At 44.4% G+C, this 21,888-nt stretch overlaps 1 protein-coding gene across 3 annotated transcripts in view; it reads right to left on the minus strand.

Moving 5' to 3' along the window:
• Sgpp2 (sphingosine-1-phosphate phosphatase 2) overlaps nucleotides 1–21,888 on the minus strand; it is a 110,042-nt gene that overhangs the window by 22,531 nt on the left and 65,623 nt on the right. For all 3 annotated transcript variants that reach the window (XM_076866574.2, XM_077110294.1, XM_076866570.2), the window contains 2 exons: nucleotides 8,631–8,810; nucleotides 5,757–5,846 (listed from right to left, as the gene is read on the minus strand). In XM_076866574.2, the coding sequence (XP_076722689.1) occupies nucleotides 5,757–5,846; nucleotides 8,631–8,810 (270 nt within the window). The remainder of the gene's footprint in view (nucleotides 1–5,756; nucleotides 5,847–8,630; nucleotides 8,811–21,888) is intronic.

A 21,888-nucleotide genomic window follows, 5' to 3' on the forward strand; every position in this document is an offset into this window, starting at 1 on the left:
AAGGAATACTTAGGGGAAAATACAAATGAGTAAGCAAATAAAACCTAATATCTACATAATTATCCACAGATCAAACAACATAGGGACGATGAAACAGCAGCACTGCTGCTGATTCAAGTCAAAACAAACACCATTTGTTCATATTTCTCATATCCACTGATCTAACAATAGAAACTGGTTAATCTTCCTATTAAGATATTTGGTTCCTTGGAAAACTGGGAATGGAACCACCATTTGATCCAGCTTTCTCTCTCCTCGGTCTGTACCAAAGGACTTAAAAACAGCATATTACAGGGACACAGCCACATCAATGTTTATAGCAGCACAATTCACAATAGCTAAACTGTGAAGTCAACCTAGATGCCCTTCAGTAGATGAATGAATAAAGAAAATGTGGCATATATACACAATGGAATATTACTCAGCAATAAAAGAGAATAAAATCATGGCATTTGCAGGTAAATGGATGCAGTTGGAGAAGATAATGCTAAGTGAAGTTAGCTAATCCCCCAAAAAACAAATGGCGAGTGTTTTCTCTGATATAAGGTGACTGACTCATAGTGGGGTAGGAAGGGGGAGCATGGGAGGAATAGACAAACTCTAGATAGGGCAGAGGGGTGGGAGGGGAAGAGAGGGGGCAGGGGGTTAGCAATGATGGTGGAACGTGATGGACATTATTATCCAAAGTACAGGTATGAAGACACGAATTGGGTGTCAACATACTTTCTATACAAACAGAGATATGAAAAGCTGTTCTATATGTGTAATAAGAATTCTGATGCATTCTGCTGTCATATATTTAAAAAATAAAAGCAATTTAAAAAAGAATAATGCAAAAAAATGATATTTGGAAAGATTGCTTTATCAGTCACAGGATTTGAAGTTGTTCTGTGTGGTTGAATAGTTCAGGGCATTGCAGTTATAGTGTGAACAACCTTCTTGAGTTCCTGTCATCCTTCTTCTCCCACAAACACAAAAATAATATCATGCCCAGTTTCTGAGCCTTTTGAGAGTAAGAAAAAATAGAAGAGGGCTTTGCCCGCCCTCTTCTTCTGATAACTGGAGGCACTTTATTTTTCTAACTGCCCATACTGTATGCCAGCCCCAACCCTAACCTTTGCTGCCAATCACAGTCCCTGACCCAACATGCTGGCTCCTGACCCAGTGGCCTAATTAGTCCTGGCAGCCCTGGGTCAGCCATTGTGCAGCAATAGAGTCCTTAGGCAATTAGAGATCTTTCCCAAAGCTCCCTTCCCTGGAATCCTTTCAGAAGTGAAACAGAAAGGATTTAAGCCTGGGGCTCCCTGGGTCTAGCCTCAGGGAGAAGAGGAGCACCAGAGCATAAACCACCTGTGGAGATGCAGAGACAAGCTTTGTCAAAGAGGGAGTGGTAGGTCCAGTGGGACCCAGGGACCACTCTCCCAGTGACCACCTGAACCTTTGACCTTCTTACATTGTGGTTATAAAGACAATACATTTTCTTTTAAGCTTAAAATGGTTTGAGTTGGTGTCTGCTATTTGCATTCAAATGGCCCTGATTCATGCAGATGTGATCACCTGATGTTCCTGCATTGATGGGGCTCTTTGCCATTCCTGTTCTCCGGACACTCACTGCCTTTGCACCCCCAAGATGGTTCCCAGGGTCCCTTTTCTGCTCCTTGACCCTGTGGGTCTGACAAGGCTACCTGGTCCAAAGGGTAGTGACAGGCACATCCAAAGTCTCACCTCCGTACCTTAGAGAGAGGAGGTGGGAGCCAGGACGTGTGACTGGTGGCACTCCAAAGGGACGACAAGGACAGTCCTCAGAGCCACCCTGCTTCTTCTCCTTCCTGAGGTGGAGTGATTTGATCTAGCTGTCTTGAATTCCGCCAGCTCACCAAGAGAACAGGAACCTGTACACCCAAAAAGTGACCTTGCAAACCGGACCATTCACTTCAACGCCTTCCCCTGTGGGGAATGTGAGGCCTCGCTCCAAACGGACCTCAGCAATCAGGATACTGTGTTTCCTCCTTGCACCCAGAGGTGGGGTGGCCCAGGTGTGACCCAGTCAGCACCTGGGGGATGTGGTCACATGTGGTCAGGCCGTGTGCCTTATGCTCCATGTTTTAAGGCTGACTGCTTTCAAAGGCCTATTTCCCTGGGGCCCTAAATGGCTGCCAGTCATAGTGAGCTGTGTCATTGCACATGGCCAGCAGGAGATAGAGACGCTTCTGCTCCACAGTCAGATTTGGAAGCAGTATCCTGGCAGCTGTGTGAGAACAGTTTTGAGGTGTATTTGGGAGTCGGAATTGGCAGCTTGGTGGCTAGGGGGCTGCAGAGGTGTGAGGAGGGAGGAGTCTTGCCTGCCTTCCTTCCTTCCTTCCTTCCTTCCTTCCTTCCTTCCTTCCTTCCTTTCTTCTTTTTTCTCACATTCTTTTGTTTTCTTGTTTTGTTTTGGTACTGGGAATTGAACTCAGGGATACTTTACCACTCAGCCACATCCCTAACCTTTTTATCTTTTTTTTTTTTTTAATTTTGAGGCAGGGTCTTGCTAAGTTGCTTAAGGCCTCGCCAAGTTGCTGAACTTAAGGCTACGTGAACTTGCGATGGTCCTGCCTCAGGCTCCCTAGTCCCTGGGATTACAGGCATGTGTCACTGCACCCAGCTTGCCCATCTTTCTGGCATGGGTACCTATGTTGACAGAGATGCCCTTTCCTTAGGCTGAGCTGGTCTGAGAAGGTCTGCCCAGGAGTCCAGTTGGAGCCTGGGCAGACCTCAACGAATGGCAGTTTGTGCTTACGCACAGAGGACCATGTAGAAAACGCAGGCAGCCACTTTATGACACTTCAGTGCTGAGCTTCAGAGGCCGAGCATCAGAGCCGGTGTGATCAGAAGTCAGTGGGGTTCCTGACGTAGGTGCCACACAGCTGTTTCCTCCTTCCAACCCAGCTTTGCTCAGGTGTGCACCCAGGCCCGGTGCTGCAGGATTCTCATCATGAGTCTGATGGATGGCTGTCAATTCCAACTGCGCATCAAGATGTGAAAAAACAGCACAGTTCAGGACCTACCTCCTGAGCTCAAGTTTCGAGTGAAGAAGACACACTTTACTCTAAATAAAAGTACACCTTTTATTAGTTTCAAAGTATACAGTGGATGGCGTTAATGGCATCACATTGCTGAGCAAACCTCACTGTCCATCTCCAGAGAGCTGCTCCTTTGGCAGATCAGACACCTTGTGTCCACTCAATAGTTACTCCCTCCTTCCTCAGTGCCTGGAGCCCGCCATCCCACCTTCTCCTTCCTGACTGCTCTAGGTTCTTCCCATCAGTGAACCAGATCACATCTCTCCTTTGTGATTGGTGGACCTCACTGAGAAGATCGCTCCAAGGTTTATCCGTATCGTAGCTCAGGTCAGCATTTCCTTCCTTTGTTAACACTGAATAATATCCCACTGGACTCAGGTGCCACATTTTGTTCCTTGGGTTTCTTCCGCTTTGGGGCTATTGTAAATAATATTGCTGTGAATGTGGGTTTTCCAAATAGCACCAGAGACAATGAGTTAGGAAGCCAGGAAAAAGACAATCAGATGTCGCCAGAGGTATTTTGGAGAGCTTTCCATGGGATCTTGAACAGGCAGCAAGGGTGGAGGGCATTATATATGGCAATACCTGCAAACTTAAGGAGCCCAGGGAAGAGGCGCGTTACCTTAGCTGACTCAATCCGGTTGCTCTGTGCTTAGGACAGGCCTCCTCGTCACATCAAGCTAGCAGCACTTCACACGTCTGCCTTCACCCAAAATAGACTTGGAGACCCAGGAGGGTGGGGTGCCTTTGTTGACCTCAGCATCTCTTGGATATAGCCCAATGCCTCCTGTGGCCCACAGGAGGTTATTAAGTTGCTATTGAATAAAGCAGCCCATAATCCACCTCTATTCCACTATGACAACCAAATATTCCCTTTCTCTCCTGAGCATCATGTCTCACTAGTCCCCAAGCCACACTCTTGTCCTGTAGCCTGACTCCTGGCCCAAGGCTCAGTTAGGATCCAAGATCTTTATGAAACAAAATTATGGGTGTAAAAGAAGCCATGGGCCCCGATAGAGGGACAGGACAGGGGTGGAGTGCCACAGCCCCTGTGTCAGTCTCCTCCCCCAAAGATAGTGTCTGTACCCATTCCTGCGCATCTGTCACCCCACAAATATCTGCTTCTCCATCTCCACAACCCGCTTTAAAAAGAAAAGAAAAATAACGAATCAGCATTTCTACGGCGGTGGGTCTGTGTGTTCTTTATTCCCTTCTGTGGCTCACACGCTTGTGTTGACCTTGGTTTTCATTTTAAACCGAGTGTCCGAGTTCACATTTTATGGAAACCTATGGAAATTCAAAAGCAGACCCAGCTAAACGCCAACCACCTGGAGAGTTCTAGTGAATTCCATATGCAAGTCCACCAACGTGTTTGGAGAGAACCTCTATGTCATGCAGAGCAGTGTTGTACCAAATTAAGAATGATCTGCCCCCTCCTCCCCTTGCCTCAGAAGCCACCATATGCAATGGGATGGGGACAGCAAGGGCAGGCCTTGGTGAGAAGAAGGATAAGACTCGCCCTTGGTTGCTTCCTGAGTTTCCAGGAGCCGAGCTCCCCTTTCACCCAAGTGGCAGACTAGCAGGGGCCCGGATGAGGGGAGGCCAGGGAGGCTGGAGTGTGACAACACAGGTTGGATCTTGCAGATCTTGTCTTTACTCCTGGTTTAAATACTTTGCTCATGCATATATTTGGTATTCAACTTGAGTTTTTAAAAATACTATATTAAAGTCATTTGTGTTGATTACCGAGTTGTTGGCACCCATTAACCTTCCCTCCCCATTTGCCTCACTTGACTCCAGCTGCTGCCACTGCCTCCCGCTGCAGCTGCCCATGCTAACCCCCTCTTCTGTGTTTCCTGTGGTAACCCACACCTGGCCCCGAGGAGAGATGCAGGGAAGCTGGGCAGGGGTGGCCTTCCCCTCCCAGATCTTTTGCTAATGTCATCTTGAAGCTTTTCATTGAGATACACATGACAAGCAAGGGCCCATTTCATTTAGGTTTTCCTGTACTGAGGATGTTGACAAAACAGTGCCCCTGAGATAAACCATGACCAGCTTTGTGCTCTGGAACGTCCAGGCGACTGGCTGCTGCACTAGACATTTGAATCCCCAAGTTAATTTAACTGTGCTGATGAGAGCAGCCCTGGACACATTCCTAATAGAGTGAAAGGATGGACAATCTTCCCAGTGCAGACGTGTCTCCCTGCTCCCACCCCGACTTCCCAGCCTAGGACAGTATGGAAAGAAGAGAGGTCCTAGGCTCCTCTACCTAGTGGGGGCTCACCCTGCAAAGAGCAGTGGAGGCTCCAGGGTTTCAGGCCCATCTCATGAGGACCTAAGTGGGAACTGTACTGCTCCTTGACTGCGTCCTTGACTCTGGATGTTTGTTCTGTGCTGTTGGCTGCATCAGGAGTAAACCAATGTGGAAAAATGACCAGGGTCCCCCTTGCCTTCCTAGCCATCCTAGCCATCCTAGCTGGTCTTCAAAGTCTTGAGGATCCAATCCACCTCTGCCTCAATGATGTCATCTTCATATGTCATTACTATTACTAGACTTGCACCCTAACATAATTATCAAGTCATTGATCTGATGGAAAACATCATTACGTAGCAAATGCTTGTATACCTAAGCAGTGTCAGGAACACCATAACACACTGAAACCATCAGGGCAAGACTTGCCCATGCCGCCTTACCAGGACCGTGTGCATCCCAGTGTAGAGCCTGCTGAGGCACACCAAGCCGGAGAACACCACGGCCATCGTCAGTCCCAAACCAAAAGGATACTGTGGGGAATGGAGCAGAAAACAAGGAAATTAGATCACGCTCGGACGTGTGTGATTTGATGTTGTAGGTGGCAACAGGATTCATTATGCCACAACTGTTGGTGTGAATCCCATATTGCCTAGACCAGCAATCCAACCATCTGAAGACATTTTAAACCCAGGGAAACAGAAGGGAGAGAGGGTGAGGAAGTTTCTCTACATATAAACATACGGATAATGTAGAGTAGAACTTGGTTTTAAGACTCATGGTCACAACTACTGTGCTGGCATTTTAACTGGAGTGAATAAATTTACCTATCTATCTATCTATGTGTTTTCTGAACCACATACGCAGCCCTTGTTATTTTTTATTTTGAGGCAATATCTCACTAAGTTGCTTAGAACCTTGCTGATTTGCTGAGGCTGGCCTGATCTTCCTGCCTTAGTCTCCTGAGTCACTGGGATTAGAGGCGTGAGCCACCATGCCAGGCTGGAGTGATTAACTTTTATTTTTAACTACTCTGAAGTGAAAGCTTGAGAAATACACAATTTGACCATGAAGCAAGGCAAACAGTCAGTGCCGTATAGTCTGAAAGGCCCAACCAGCAACAGTTGTCCAGATATTAAGGCAGTAGTCCAGACCTTGCTAAATATTAAGGCAGTAGTCCAGACCTTGCTAAATCTCAGTCAGAGCAGCCAGAGGAATCTGGCTAACACCGGGTCATATGGGGGATACACAGACTTTCATAGCATATTAATCTTTAAAAATTAAATAGAAGCCAGGCACAGTGGTACACACCTGTAATCCCAGTGGCTCTGGAGGCTAAGACAGGAGGATCGTGAGTTCAAAGCCAGCCTCAGCAATGGCAAGGCCCTAAGCAACTTGGTGAGACCCTGTCTCTAAATAAAATACAAAATAGGGCTGGGGATGTGACTCAGTGGTTGAGTGCCCCTGAGTTCAATCCCCCCGTATACCCCCCATCCCCCAAAAAATAGAAAGGAAATTCACAATACATGGGTTTTCAGGCCTTATGAAAACCAGTATATCACGTGAGCTGAAAAGAACTTTTCAGAAGGACTAGGTGGCTTTAAAAATGAGTGTATAAGAGGCCAATTGTTACTGTTTTGTCATTGTTCTGTCCCTGCAGCCAGCCTCTCCTGGCTTCTTTTTTCCCTAAGTAACATTAGCGTGTTCACAGACTTCTCTGGATTCCGACCAGCCCCAGGGAGGCTGGTGCCCACCACATCCTCCTGGAGCAGCTGGCATTGGGTACAACATAGATCAGAAGTCTGTACTCAGTTAATTCAGACATCTTTGATCCTGGCATGACCTTGGAGGAAGTTATGACAAATGATTATATCTAGTTAAATAGACATACAATGGTCCCTTTCCCCTTCAGGAACAGAGTTCTAAACCCAGGCGGCCTGGTGGAGAAGGCTGCAGGGTCAGTGGGGATCCTGTTACTCCCATTTCTGCATAACCCCCAGTATGGAAGATCCCTGATTCTCAGAGGTAAAGGGAGCAGGGTGAAACAATACTGCCATTTACCTATAAGGCAGCTAGATTTCATGAAATATAAAATTTCCAATAGCTAAAAGGTAACATTTATGAAACACAAATTAAAGCAATATATCTCATGTAGGAGAAGACAAAAAAATAAATCTTCATTAGAGTTTTAATATAACTGTTAAAAGGTCTTACTGTAATTGGGATCTAAGCAGACATTAAGGGACATTCTCCTGTTTTCATGATTAATCAATCTCCTGTCATTTAGACAGTTCTAAAATAATCGGAGTCATTCCTTCTAATGGCTGCGCCCTAAGCAGAGGCAGAAGCATCCTCAGAGGGTAATTTGAGCACAGACTCTTTTCAGCCCCAGGCCCTGGGGAGTCTGGCAGAGGGATTTGGTGGAATCATCTCTGCCCTGGAGGATCGTTTACAGGATCATAAACTCTTTGTGTCTGGTGAACAGAGAATGAGAGCACTGATTCAAGTCTGCCCAGGCAGGCAAGTCGGGAAACGGTACCTGGGAGAAGACAAAGCATGCTCGCTGCCTGGATGGCTGTGTTTTGCCAGTTGTCCTGGTGTGGTTATTAATGGTGCCCACTTGCACTCTTGGGCACAAACCGATACGGATGCTAAATTATATGGTCACTTTATTTATGAGGAAGCTGTCATCCAATAGGTTTCTGTTCCCATTAGTCTTTACCCCATAAACTTTAAAGTTCTTCAAAGCAAACTTAAGAGAAAATTCTGAAGTGTACCTCTGTTAGCTGCCTCATTGTACAGTATCACTGGCCTGGGTAGGGGGTGGGAAGGAGAGTCAGGCCACCTTACCTGCTGAGGGCCATTAGCCAAACAGGTATGACAATTTCCTTGCCAGCATACCCCATGTTGCTTAGTGGAAGGACTCGTGGAAATAGGACTTGCATTAGACATTTTGCAGTGACATTGCATGTAAGGTGACCTTGCTCAAGGACCAGGGTGGATCCGGGTTTAGGGCGGATCAGGGTTTAGGGTTCTCCTTGGGTTTAGGGCGGTTCCAGGTTTAAGGTGTACCCTGCTGGGAATAGGGCGTATCCTGCTGTCTTAGGCGTGCCCGCTCCTGTAGTTCCCCTTGAGTCTCTCCAGGGATTCAGAGAGTATTTTGGGAGGCAGAGGAGGTGGATTTGGAGAGAACCTGGATTTCCCCAGAACGTGTTTGGAGAGGGCCGGTGTGAGTTCGGGAATAAAGAATTGCTGTTTGAATCTACAAAGCTGTGAGTGGCTCGTGATTTTGTGCCCAGCCAGACTGCGGCACTTACCTGGTATCTGTCCATGGTAGAGATAAGGAGCGTGAAGGAGATGGCGGTGGCTGCCATGGCATGGGTAGATGGCATTCCAAATTCAGCAATCACTCTCTTCTCCAGTTTCACAATGGAAGGGGAGGAGGGACGGGGCCACTTCAATATATCCTTGGTCACCTGACCAACATACATCACCAACTGTAAAACCAAAGGACTGAAGTGAGTTCAATCAAATACAGAAAATAAATGAATTTCTTAATGGCCTAGTTTTATTGGAGGTTCCCAGGTGGTTGGCTGAAGTCTCCCTTCTCTCTGATCAGCCTTATTGGGAAAGTCTTGTAGAATAACATTTTAGCTGCTAAAAAGAGATAGGCCTTCTAGATTCCATAGGACCACTGAGCAACCCAAATAGGACATTAATGCAAAGATTATTTATTTTGACCATATATCTAAAAAATACTTTCATAGCTTTGATATATGTCTAACACTGTTTAAGAATTTTAACCATGTTAGTTAACTTATTCCAATAATACCTGTAGAATGTAGCTCCATATTACAGATGAATAAACTATTGCATGACTGTCCACAGGCACAAATGAACTCTGCAGGAACCGGAATCTGAATCCAGAAGTTGGGCTTCAGTATATGCTTTAAACTACCACAAGATGGTACCTCCAACTTGGGGGTGGTCCTTGGTTAAAGATAGTCTAATGCTTAAATCAGGCACCATGTTTCCAAGCTTTAGCAACAAAAGTGATAGATCTCATGGAACATCTAGTTAAACATTTTTTGAATGCCACTGTTCATCCTAGTGAATGTAGCTGACATACTGGATTGAACTTAACTTCATTCAGAAATCAGAAATACCAGTAAAATAAATGGCATGGGAATTTTCAAACCTAGAATAAAGACAAGTCAATCTGGAGTTTGTTCAAATGATTTTTACATGAGGCCAGTAAGGAAGAACTCTGCCTTCCTGAACTTTTTTTTTTTTTTTTTTTTAAAGTGGAAGAGAGCTAGGCACTGTGATACATATTGGAGGCCAAGGCAGAAGGACTGCAAGTTTGAGGCCAGCCTGGGCAACTTAGGGAGACCCTATCTTGAAATTTAAAAAATAAATAAATAAATTTTATATATATATATATATATATATATATATATATATATGTTACCCCCCACCCCCACGGACATGTAGCTCAATGGTAGAGTGTCCCTGGATTCCATCCCCTATCCTGGAAAAATAATAAATACATAAAGTGAGCAGAAGATAAAAATCTGGATTTGACATTCACACTCTCCAAAAATGAATACGACTATTATAACAACAGTCTCGCTTATTTGATGTAAGCGTTTTCAGGACAATTTCCCCTTGGAGAGAGAAGAACAACTCGGTTAAGGAATTCCGTGCATGGCCTGAGGGCACCGATACCCGGGGAGTCTGTCTTAAATGCAGACTCTCAGGGCCCCAGGGGATTTGGGTCCACCAGCGAAGGTGAGCTCCAGCGCTCTGCCTGGTGCTCTGGCTCTGCCTGGTGCTCTGGCTCAGGCCACATCATAACCCTTCTCATCTGACCGTGACTGCATTGATCTCACGAAGACGTGATGGATGGAGTTACCTTGCTATCAGAACCACTAGGAAGGACCATTTCAAAAATAGCTGGGACTGCTCCGCCCTATTGCTCTAGGAAGGAGTCCCACACTGCTGCTCTCCGGATCTTAGGTGGTCTGTTCATTCCAAGCATTACCCCAGCGGTGCAGGATCCCTCTAGGGGGCGCTGCTGTGTGTCCGTGCTCCTGCCTCTGGGTCCCTGGTGACCAAACCCAAGCCACTGCTGTGCACCGCAGGCCAGGTGGGCGGCTTTCCAGCCACAGCGACCATTACTCTGCATTCCACAGCTCTGGTTTCCAACCGGAGTTGGAAACTTACCCTTTTTGCTACCCCTCATTACCAGGCAGCACTGTCCTGGAGACCAACTCACTCTGTGTTTCCACCTCCCTCCTGGGAACCTGTACAACCAGCTCCAAAGGATGGACTGTCCTCTGGGGAGTGGAGAATCATGCCCATATTTCTGACGTCCAAGAAATTCTCAAAAGCTGGCTGAAATGTGTGTCTCAACTCTTTCCCTTCCTCACCACCAATATAGAAGAGTATTATAGGCAAAGTGCTTAAGTCTAGTTAAATATAGAAAATAAAACCTTTAGAGACAGGGAAACTTAAAACCAAAAGGGAAGAATGATGGGGTAACCCTTATTCAGACCCACTTTAATTTCTTTAAGGTTCATGAGTTCCCTTGATGTCATTTATAGTTTGCCTTCTATGTTTGAAGGTTGTTTTTAAAAAAATAGGACAATAGTTCATTTCAAAACATTGCTAGGACTTGCATGCTGTTTCTGATTGGTAAATTTCAAATAACAATGACTGTAACAACAGCCCTCTTCATTTTGTTTATTTATGTATTTATTTAGCACTATTGGGGATGGAACCCAGGGGTGTTCTACCCCTGACTAAATCTTCATCCCCTTTCTAAAAATCTTTTTTTTTTTTTTTTTTTTGAGACAGGGTCTCACTAAATTGCCCAGGCTGGCCTCGAACATGCAATCCTCCTGCCTCAGCCTCTCGAGTGGCTGGGATTACAGGCATGTACCACCAGGCATGGCTAGCTCTCTTTAATAAGAAAAAAATGGAGTGACATTTTTTAAGTTTCGGGGAAATAGCTCCACTCTTGAGATGCTCAGTCAGTCTCTGCCATTGCCGCTGATGACAGTGAACCTGTCAGGTGTCAAACCCTGTGTTACCCTTGGGTGGGGAAAACAGCTGCACAGAGCATTTCATCAAAATGCAAAACAGCTTTGAAAAAAATTATCCACAGAATTTTCTGGGTACAAGCTATACTTGGATCTGGAATGTCCCCCAAAGGCCATGTGTTGAAGGCTTGGTCCTCAACCTGTGGCACTCCTGGGAGGTGACGGAACCTTTGGGAGGTGGGGCCTGGTGAGAGCAAAGTAGGTCCCTGGGGGATGCCCTAGAAAGGGATATTGGGACCCTGGCCCCTTCTTCTTTCCTGGTCACCATGAGGTGAGCAACTTCCTCTACCATGTACACTCCCCATCATGCACTGCCTCACCACTGGCCCAGAACTAATGGAGCCAACTGACCACAGATTGAAACCTCCAGAAGCACAAGCCAAAATAGAACTTTTGTCTTTTTAAGTTGACTATCTTAGGATTTTTTTTTGTTGTTGTTGTTGTTATAGTAACACAAAGATAACACAGTATGCATATACTGAGAGAGATTTTGGTTCAGCCAGGAGGGTCAGGGGCTCTGGGGTTGAGTGTTAAGATAAAGGACAAATAGCGAAGCATCTGGATTACAAGAACAACACGAGAGATGTAATGGTGGGGGGCATGTAGTGGAAATTACCAGGAGGTTAGAAGTGCTAAAAGTGGAATGGGGGGGGCATATCACCACACATCTCCTGGGATGACTGAACTGAGCAAGACTGGCCATATCAGAAGGTGCTGTGAATGTGGAGCACCACCTCTCTTACGCCATTGGAGGAAATGCAGACTGGTACACCCACGCTGAGGAAGAGTTGGGCAGTTTCTTAAAAAGTCAAGCACACACTCATCATGTGATCTAGGTGAGCTGTTGCTAGACATTTACCCATGAGCAATGAAAACACACGTCCCATAAAGACTTGCACGTGAATCTTCCTGGCAGCTTTTCTGTAAAAGTTCCAAACTGGAAACAACCCAACTTCCATTGATGGGGGAGTAGATAAATTATGGTATAATCATACAATTGAATGCTACTTGGCAACAAGAAAATAATGGGCGATTGACATGTGTTTACAACATAAGTGAATTTTCAAAATGATTATACTGAAGGAAGAAGCCAGACTAAAACAAAGCAACAAAACAAACAGTACAGACTAACTAATTCCATTTCTATAAAAATCTAGAAAATGCAAACTACTTTCTAGTCACAGAAATAGGAATAATTGTTACTATGGAGAGGAGAAGAAATTACAAACCAGCCTGAGGAGACTGTGGGTAGTGACATAGCTTGATTATGAAAAGGATCTCAGGGTAGACCCACAAACCAAAATGGGCCAAATTGGACATTTTAAATATGAGCAAACCTTGTGAATACACTGAGAATGATGGAATCATATGCTTTAAATGGTTGAATTATACAGTGTGTGAATTACACCTCACTAAAGCTGGGAAGTATGTGCAATTCATTATGTCCCAATCACATCTCAAGAAGTGGCTCAAAGATTTCCTGAAATGAGAGGAACATATTTCTGGACAGGGCCTGGTGATAAGGCACCATGTTGTGGAAAGGGGACTCTGGCAGAGGCCTGGCCTGGCCTGCCATGCCCTGGGTGTCTAATAGATCCCCTCCATGCCCATGGGAGAGTTGGGAGGGAGTCAGTTAAGAAAATATTGGGAAATCCAAGTGCAACCCAGGTCGGCTGAAAAGAGATTTGAAACGCATTTTCCTTTTTGTTTTAAGATGGAAAAAGGTTGAAGCCGACTACAGTGGTTCACACCTGTAATCTCAGCCACTTGGGAGGCTGAGGCAAGAGGATTGTTAAGTCTGAGGCCAGCCTCAGCCACTTAGCAAGACTCACTCTCAAAATTAAAATTTTAAAAAGGTTTGAGGATGTACCTCAGTAGTAGACTGCCCAGAGTCCTGGGTTCAATTCCCAGGACCAAAAAATAAAAAAGAAGGAAGAACGTTGAACAGCTTTATAAGTACAGGGAGAATGTTAACCAGGAAGAAATTACACAAACAAGAGAAAAAAAGAAACTGAGGTGGTCAGGGGTGTAAAAGTGCCTTTTAGATTGAGAAGAGCTGAGCCACTGGCCCTGCGTAAGGACAGGCATAAGCCAAAATAAACCTTTTGTATTGTTAAGTTGAGTATCTTAGTTTTTTTGGTTATAATAACACAAAGATAACACAGTACGCATACACTGAGAGAGATGTTGGTTCCTCCTGGGCGCAGGATCCACAGGCTGCACTGGCATGGAGAGGGGAGGCGATGGCGATGCTACCTGCCTTTCCATGACAGGACAGTGCTGCTCTATGAAAACTGGGTTTTTTGTGTGTGTGTGTGACTTTTGAGTGGCCAGACATTCACAGAGGTGAAAAGCCCACCTGCAGTCAGTCCTCTGAGGTGAGAGCCTAACTCTGTTGATGAGTAAAACAGAGGGCCGTGCTTTGAACACGGTTTGAACACACGCTGGAATTTCCGAGACTGTCACCGCTTGTGCAGACTGAGGGAAGATTCAACTTTGGCTTATTTGGGACTTTATCAGGAGTTGTTCACCATTAGAGACAGCCAGGTCGTCAGCGCAAACACTGCTGCTGTGTGTCCCTACTCTTGCAGGTGGCCTGCTCATGGTGATACAGACTGGCAGGAAGGCTCAAGGGTTCTCACGCCGGGAAGTGTCCCAGTGTAGACAAGTCCCCAAATTACTTACTTTAAAAGTGATTTGTATTATAAGACGCATTGTTTTCTAAAAATTATATATGTAGTGAGGCCACGTTACCTATGATGTTGATTTCAAGAAAGGAAAAAGAACTTTGCAATATATTTAGAATGTACGGGGAACCCCTTCATAATAAATACTCCTCTTCCTGGTTCCCAGTTTAGAAATCCAGATGCAAATGACCACACATTGTATGACTGCATTTATATAAATGTCCAGAGCAGGCGACTCCATGGAGAAGAAAGGCAGGTGAGTGTTGCCCAGGGCTGGAGGCCAGAAGTCTGAATCAAGGGTCAGCAGGCCACACTTGTTCTGGAGACCTCATTCTTGATGTCTTCCAGGTACTGGTGGCTGTAGGTACTCTTGGACATGTGGCTACCCCACACCTGTCTTTGCCTCTGTGGTCACACCTGACTCCTGTCCCAACTTCCCTCTGCCTTTCTTTATAAGGATGACTGTCTTTGGATTTGATTCATCTAGATCATCTGGGATGATTTCCGTATCTCAAGATCTTTCATTATATCTTCAAGGACCATTTCAAAAAATTAGAATGAAGACAGATCCTTTTGAAGATCTCTACTCTCTCCAATCATCCACACCATGAAGGACAAGATAGATTAGAATTTTGTTCTCACAGAGTCTATGAATTAAAACATGAGCTAAAGGTAAGTTGGTTTCTTCAAATTTTATTGATTCAATAAAAGAGCATCATCATACAAAAAAAAAAAGGAGATGCTGGTTCTGATAGAATTGAAAGGTTTGGCCTAAGAGATTAAAAATCTTACTATAGTTATTCAACCCCATATGTCATTAGGAAATTGCAAATTAAAATAACAATTAGATACTGCCACACGCTTATTGGAATGTTCAAAATTCATAACGCGGGCACCACCAACTACTGGTGAGGATGCAAAGTAAGGGAAGCCTCACTTTGGTTGGAAGCAAAACGGTAAAGACACTTTGGAAGAAGATCTGGCAGCATTTTACAAAACCAAGCATATGCTCGCCACATACTCCAGGAATTACACTTCTCGGTATTTATCCAAATGAGTTGAAAATTTATGTGAGAAAGAAAGAAATGAAAAGAGAGTAGTAGAAGGAGAGAGAGAGAGAGAGAGAGAGAGAGAGAGAGAGAGAGAGAGAGAGAGAGAGAACAGACTGCATGTGAATGTCTATAGCGGTTCTATTCATGGAAGCAACCAATTCTTCATCCAGGGGAAGGACGTACACTATGGCACATTCAAGCAATGGAACGTTATTTGGGCTAAAATGAAATGAGTGGGAAAGCCAAGAAAAGGCATGAAGGAAACTTAAATGCCTATAACTAAGTGAAAGAAGCAGTCTGAAGGCTATATGCTGTATGAGTCCTACTCCAGCGACCTTCTAGGACAGGCAAAACTATGGAGACCACAGGAGCATCTGTAGTTGGCAGGGGTCCGGTGGGGGGTGAATACAGAGCTATTCTGTAGGGGGCTGGGATGATGGACAAGTGTCATCACACGTTTGTCAAAACCCACGGGATATGTAACAGTGAGAGTGAACCACAGTGAAAACCATGGACTTGAGTGACCAGGTGTCATGTAGGGTCCTAACAAATGTAACCCTGTGATGTGGGATGTGGATGGAGGGGAGGTTGGGGGCAGGGGGATATGGGAACTCTGCTTTTCACTTTGTTTTGTTGGGAACCTAAAACTGTTCTTAAAAAAAAAATAGTCTATTTAAAAAAATTGCTGTGACAGAAGAGAACTATTTCTCCATTTAGTTCTCAGTTCAAGAGTATAATGATTAACTCAGGTTAATGCCCTAGGCGGAGGACTTCGCCCCACATTGTGGACAGGCCCTCCTACCTAGAGGGATCCAATTAAGTTCCATCATCCATCATGTTCCTGTGGGCTCAGGTCCCAAAGGCCTGGCCATAAAAGCAGAAACCCACCAGGCGGCAACACAGGAAGTAATTATAGATCATTAATGCCTTTAGCCAACTGACTGGGTCCCCCTGTGTGGTGCCGAGGGATGGCACGGGGGCCTGGTAGGTCACTGTGAAAAGGCGATCACCTGCTTTCTTACTTTACCCTGATTGCAGGATAAATGAAATGCATAGGTGGACAAAAATCTGGTCCTCTTCATAGTCTGCGCTGGTCCCAAGCAGACAAAAGGCTCCCCAGGGAACCAGCTCTGTCCCCAGGAAACACATCTTCATGTCATAGAGGAGTTTCCAGCTGAGGGCTGGCCTGGATGGCGGGGCTCCCAAGGAGCTGGCAGAGAAATAGCACATCTCTCAGCGTGGTGGCCTTTTTCTAGTTTTTACGATCTACAGTGACAACTGTACCACGTCTAACACATCTCCAAGTAGCAGGACTTTGCTTTTCACACTGATATAAATAAAATCTACAAAGTTTAGAAAACAGAAGATCCTCGAAAAAATATTATTGCTAGTAAAGCCACCCCAGGATTTTTTAAAAAAGTAAAGCCACACATTCATTTTTGTGTTTGCTGCAGATTGCTGGATGTCTGTCTGTCTTCCCTCCCCCACAGAGTTCCCTTCCCCTACGAAGTGAACTAAAACCTCTGCAGAATTGGAGAAAGCACCAAGAGACTCCTTTCAAATTACATCCATTCCCTAACCAATGTTGATGAACTCTGAAATCGCCCTTCCTTCTCCTGAGTACACCCACCGCCCCTCCATCATGGGGGAATCAGAGTCGAGATCCACTGTTAACTAACAGGGGTGTATGAAATCCCTCATCCCTTATTGGTGGAGAAATGTGAACCACTGGAATTTGTAGTCTTCCCGTGTATTTATTTTTAAAAAGTCAGAAACTAGTTATATCATTCTTTACCCATTGGAGACTAGAAGACAATGACATTTATCCTGAAGACCACAACTTCTGTGTTAGTTTTCCCTGTCCTGTTTCCTAATCTACCCAAATTAAGCTCAGTCTCCTTCCCAGGATGCTAATAAGGTGATTTGGTTAAGGAGACACCAGATCAGCAACCCTTCCATTGCTGGGAATAATATACTCAAGAGAACAGAAAACATGTTCTTACAGAAATTGTACAAAGAAGGTCTTAGAATCATTCTTCTCTGTAGCAAAAAAAAAAAAAAAAAAAAAAAAAATCAACAACCCTAATAGCCATCAACCAATGACTGGATCAACAAAATGTGGTCTATACTTGCAACAGAATATTATTTGACCATAAAGAGCAATGATGTACTTGTGCATGTTATGACACAGATAAACCTTGAAGATAGTATCCTAAGAGAAAGAAGTTAGATACCAAAGGACCCATATAATATAATTCCATCAACAAGATATGTGCAGAATAGGCAAATCCAGAGGAACAGAAAGTGAATGGGTGGGTGCTTAACATCGGGGGGGAGGAGAAATGAGTACTAATGTATACGGGGGTTTCTTGTGAGGGTGAAGAAAATGTTCTAGAGTTGAAAAGTCCAGCTTCAAAAATAGACTCAATCATATACTTTAAAAGGGTGGCCGTCATTGTAGGTGAATGATATCTCAATGAGAAGGAGAGAAACCAGACACTAAGATGGGTTCCATACTACTTAAAAGAAGTACAGATGGTCAACAAATATATGAAAAGACGTTCACCATCTTTAGCCATCAGGGAAATGCAAATCAGAACTACACTGAGATTTCATCCCATTCCAGTAAAAATGGCCATCATTAGGAATTCAAATAACAATAAATGCTGACAGGGACGCATGAAAAAAGGAACTCTGTACACTATTGGTAGAAATATAAATTAGTACTGCCAGAATGGAGATTCTTAAAAAAAACTAGGAATGGAGCCACCCTATGACCCAGCTGGACCACTCTTTGGTCAGCATACTACAGTGACACATGCATACCCGTGTTTGCAGCAGCACAATTCACTATAGCCCGATTTGGGAATCAGCCTATGTGGCTGTCAGCAGATGAATGGATACAGGAAATATGGTATCTGTAAACAATGGAGTTTTATTCACTCATAAAAAAAGAATGAAATGATGCCATTTGTGGGAAAATGGACGGAACTGGAGAACATCATGTTAAGCAAATTAAGCCAGATTGAGAAAGCCAAGCATTCTCTCTCATATGAGGAAGCTGGAGGGTCTCAAGAACAGGGAAGGTGGACCAGCAGGTGAAGGAAGAGGAGGTGGGGGGGGAGGGGGTGCTGAGCAATGAAACTAGTTAAATCATGGGCTTGTGCAAATATGCCACAAAGCCCACGACTCTGTGTAATTATCATGCACTATTAAATTTATTTTTTAAAAAGGTGGATCCTGATGTACCTCTTCCATATTCTTAAAGCCCCTTGTTCTGAAATGTTATTGGCAATGCCTGAAAATACGGTCTCCAAGGGAAGCAAATTGGTGGGAATATCAGCGTTCATTTCTTTGGAGTGCTGCCCGACTCTTGCCGTGTACCCCAGGCCTACAGGACATCGAGGAGGAGAGCTTGCAGGGCACAGGGAGTGCTGGAGATCCGCCTACCCAGAACCATGATGGAGTGTGGGCGTCATTTGAAGAGGACTTGTCACCACAGAGACTTTGCAGACCTGCTGTACTTGCTGCTGCTTCTAGTTACTCAGTGTCCAGTCCTTTATACTCCCAGGAATTTACACTGCTCTGTGCTCTCCTATCTGGCTTTAGGGAATGAATTTAAAGCAGTTCTTTGTGATGGTTATTTGGGATCATTCTTGAGGGTACAGCTTGCCACCTACTGTGGAAAGTTATTATCCTTTAAATGGTGAATGTCCAGTCATACCTCTGGCATTATTTTACTTTTACTTTTTCAAATTCAAAGCCCCTTTGCTGTGTGTGTGTGTGTGTGTGTGTGTGTGTGTGTGTGTGAAATATGGGTTTGGATGGGTGTGGGTTTGTGTATTTGTGAATCCCTGGGAGAAGCGAGTCATTTTTTTGTAGTTGTTGTTGTTTTGTTTTGTTTTGTTTTTGGTGCTGGGGATTGAGCCCAAGAGTGCTTGAACACCAAATTATGTCCCCAGTCATTTTATTTTTTAATTTGAGACAGGATCTCATTAAGTTGTGATCCTCCCCTTCCTGAGTTGCTGGGATTACAGGAGTGTGCCACAGCGCCCAACTTGATTGTCATTTCAAACTAATACTCCTTTACTCTTGTCTGAGGCACCAAAGTTAAGAAATTACACAGCAAAGCCTTTACATCACTGAAGACTATCAGAAGACTAACTTTTATATATGCACATTCTATAAAAATAGGCAAAATAACTGGAGTAGAAATGGCCGGTGAGTAAAATAAAATAATTAAGTCACAATATTTTCCTTTTCTTTCCAATGCTTAATTTTATCAAGTTCAGATCTGCTTCTGAAAATGTTAAGACAAACACTAAAGGTGCAGATTGGATAGAGTACCTAGTTACTAAGCTGCTTCCAAAGTGGGTACTGTAGCATTTAATGACGCCTTCCTTGACTTCAATAATAGACCATGTGTTCAAAAATGATTTGGCACGTGGCAAGTTCAATGGGACCATCATGGCTGACAAGAGACAATATGGTCAGTAGGAATCCAAACGCCACTTTCCAGGAGCAAAAGCCCTCCAACATGAAAGGCGGGATTTGGTGCTGAACATGTCATAGAGCCCACTGGAAGATCGAGCCAAAAGACTGTCATTCCTACGGCCTGGGTCCACGCCAATATGTTTGGATTGGCAGAGAACTGGGAGGATGACAACTCCTTCAGGACTGCCAGCAACGTCACCTGCACACCAAGTGGTTGGCCTCCTGGTTGAAGTCATCCATGACAACCGGAAAATGTGGGGGACTCTAAGACTAAGGTTTATGCCATCACTGCCTCCCAGAAATTATGAAGGATGACTCCTCCTGCAAGCTACAGGGCAATGCCAGCGATGGTCATCATTCTGAATCCTTGGCCCTGCCAAGGCTGTGTACAGGGTGTCCTTGAGCTGAATAAATACAGAGTTCACGGCTTTGGTCTATCGAGTTCCCACCCCAAGGGTGGAAAAGTTGAGGATTTGGTTTATCACAGGTTTAATTTGTCATCTGTAGAATGGTGTCTAATATAATGATATCAAGGAGATAGTGAAGTGAGCTGGGCCCAGTGGCACATGCCTGTGATCCCAGTGACTTGGTGACATAATCTCCTGCTGAGGCAGGAGGATCGAGGCCAGTCTCAGCAATTTAATGAGTTCCTGTCTCAAAATAAAAGATAAAAATGACTGGGGATGTAGCTCAGTGTTAGAATGTCCTTGCATTCAATCCATAGAAAGAGAGAGAGAGAGAGAGAGAGAGAGAGAGAGAGAGAGAGAGAGAGAAATGAAGCAAATGTTGAGGACCCTGGGATATACATAAGACCAACTGGATACCTTTGTGACAACCACTATCCCCCTCTTGATCTGTGTTGGGTATTGCTCTTAATGACTACGTCATCCCACTTATTTCTAGAATGATCATGAATCTGGCTATCACATATTCATATCACAGATTCAAAGAGAATCTCCTGGAATTGGTCCTGGACCACCTCCCCCAGCAAACGTATGAGAGGAAGAGAGAGACCCTGAGCTACTAGGGAATCCTTGCTCCAAGCACGGGGCATCTTTCATCCTCTTTGTAGGGGATCCATTCAGGATGCACAGGAAGGAAGGACTTGGAAACTTCTTGTCATGTACATTGTGCAGGCAAGGAAATAAAACCTCTGGAGACCCATCGAATACGCACTACCCTCACCGACATTATAATCACCCACGTTACACTGTAAAAGACCCTGACGGTTGGTAATTTATACACTGATCTAAAGCAATTATGCCAAGGACTTAGGACCTTTGTCATCTCTAAGAGGGACAGCCCTACGACAGCTGGACCTCACATCTTCCCTTGAATGTAGACTTGAATACTGAAGGTAAGTGAACTGATATGAATAAATGTATGCTCTTAATATTTAAAATAAAACAGCAAAAATTCACCATGTTCTTTCCCCTCTTTTTATATTATTTAAACCCTAATGGGCTTGAAATATTTCATAATATATTTAATTGAATTTCTGAGTCATCATCATTTCAGTAAATAGCTTTTACTCTCACTGGACTCTGTGAGAGCTTTTACATCTCTCGCTGTACTTACGTAGCAATGATGTTCTCCTCCTTTGATGGCCTATTTCTTGGTGATTTTTGCTGAATGGGTAACATAATCTGAACAGAGATTCTGTTTACCAGGACCATACAGTTTCAATATTTCCCTAGGCCCCCCAAAGCAGAACACTCCATAGCAGGGGCTTAGAGCATAGGGGTGTTCTAGGGATACCCTTAGAACAAATAGCTTTCCTTCACCTAGAAAAAAACCCTAGCTATATCTCAGTTAATTGCAAGCTTAAAAGTAAGCTGCAGGTGGGATGGTACACACCTGTAATCCCAGCAACTCAGTAGGGGGATTGCACGTTTGAGGACAGCCTGGGCAATTTAGCAAGACCCTACCTCACAATAAAAAATGAATATGACTGGGGATGTGGTTCAATGTTGGAGTGTCCCTGGGTTCAGTTCCAGTACTAAAAAAATAAAATAAGGCATAGAATATTTTAATCTTCTCTTCTTCCTTCTTCTTTCCTCTTGAAGTAGAGATGGAGATTCAACCCAGGTCCCTGGGTATGCTAGGCAAGTACTCTACCACGAAGCTACATTCCTGGCCTTTTAAAAAATTTTATTTTGAGACAGGGTCTAAATTGCCCAGGTTGGTCTCAAACTTGCAATTCTCGTAATCCAACCTTCCAACTCGGCCAAGTGCCAT

This window comes from Callospermophilus lateralis, chromosome 9 (genome assembly GCF_048772815.1).
Source record: "Callospermophilus lateralis isolate mCalLat2 chromosome 9, mCalLat2.hap1, whole genome shotgun sequence".
Lineage (NCBI taxonomy): Eukaryota > Metazoa > Chordata > Mammalia > Rodentia > Sciuridae > Callospermophilus > Callospermophilus lateralis.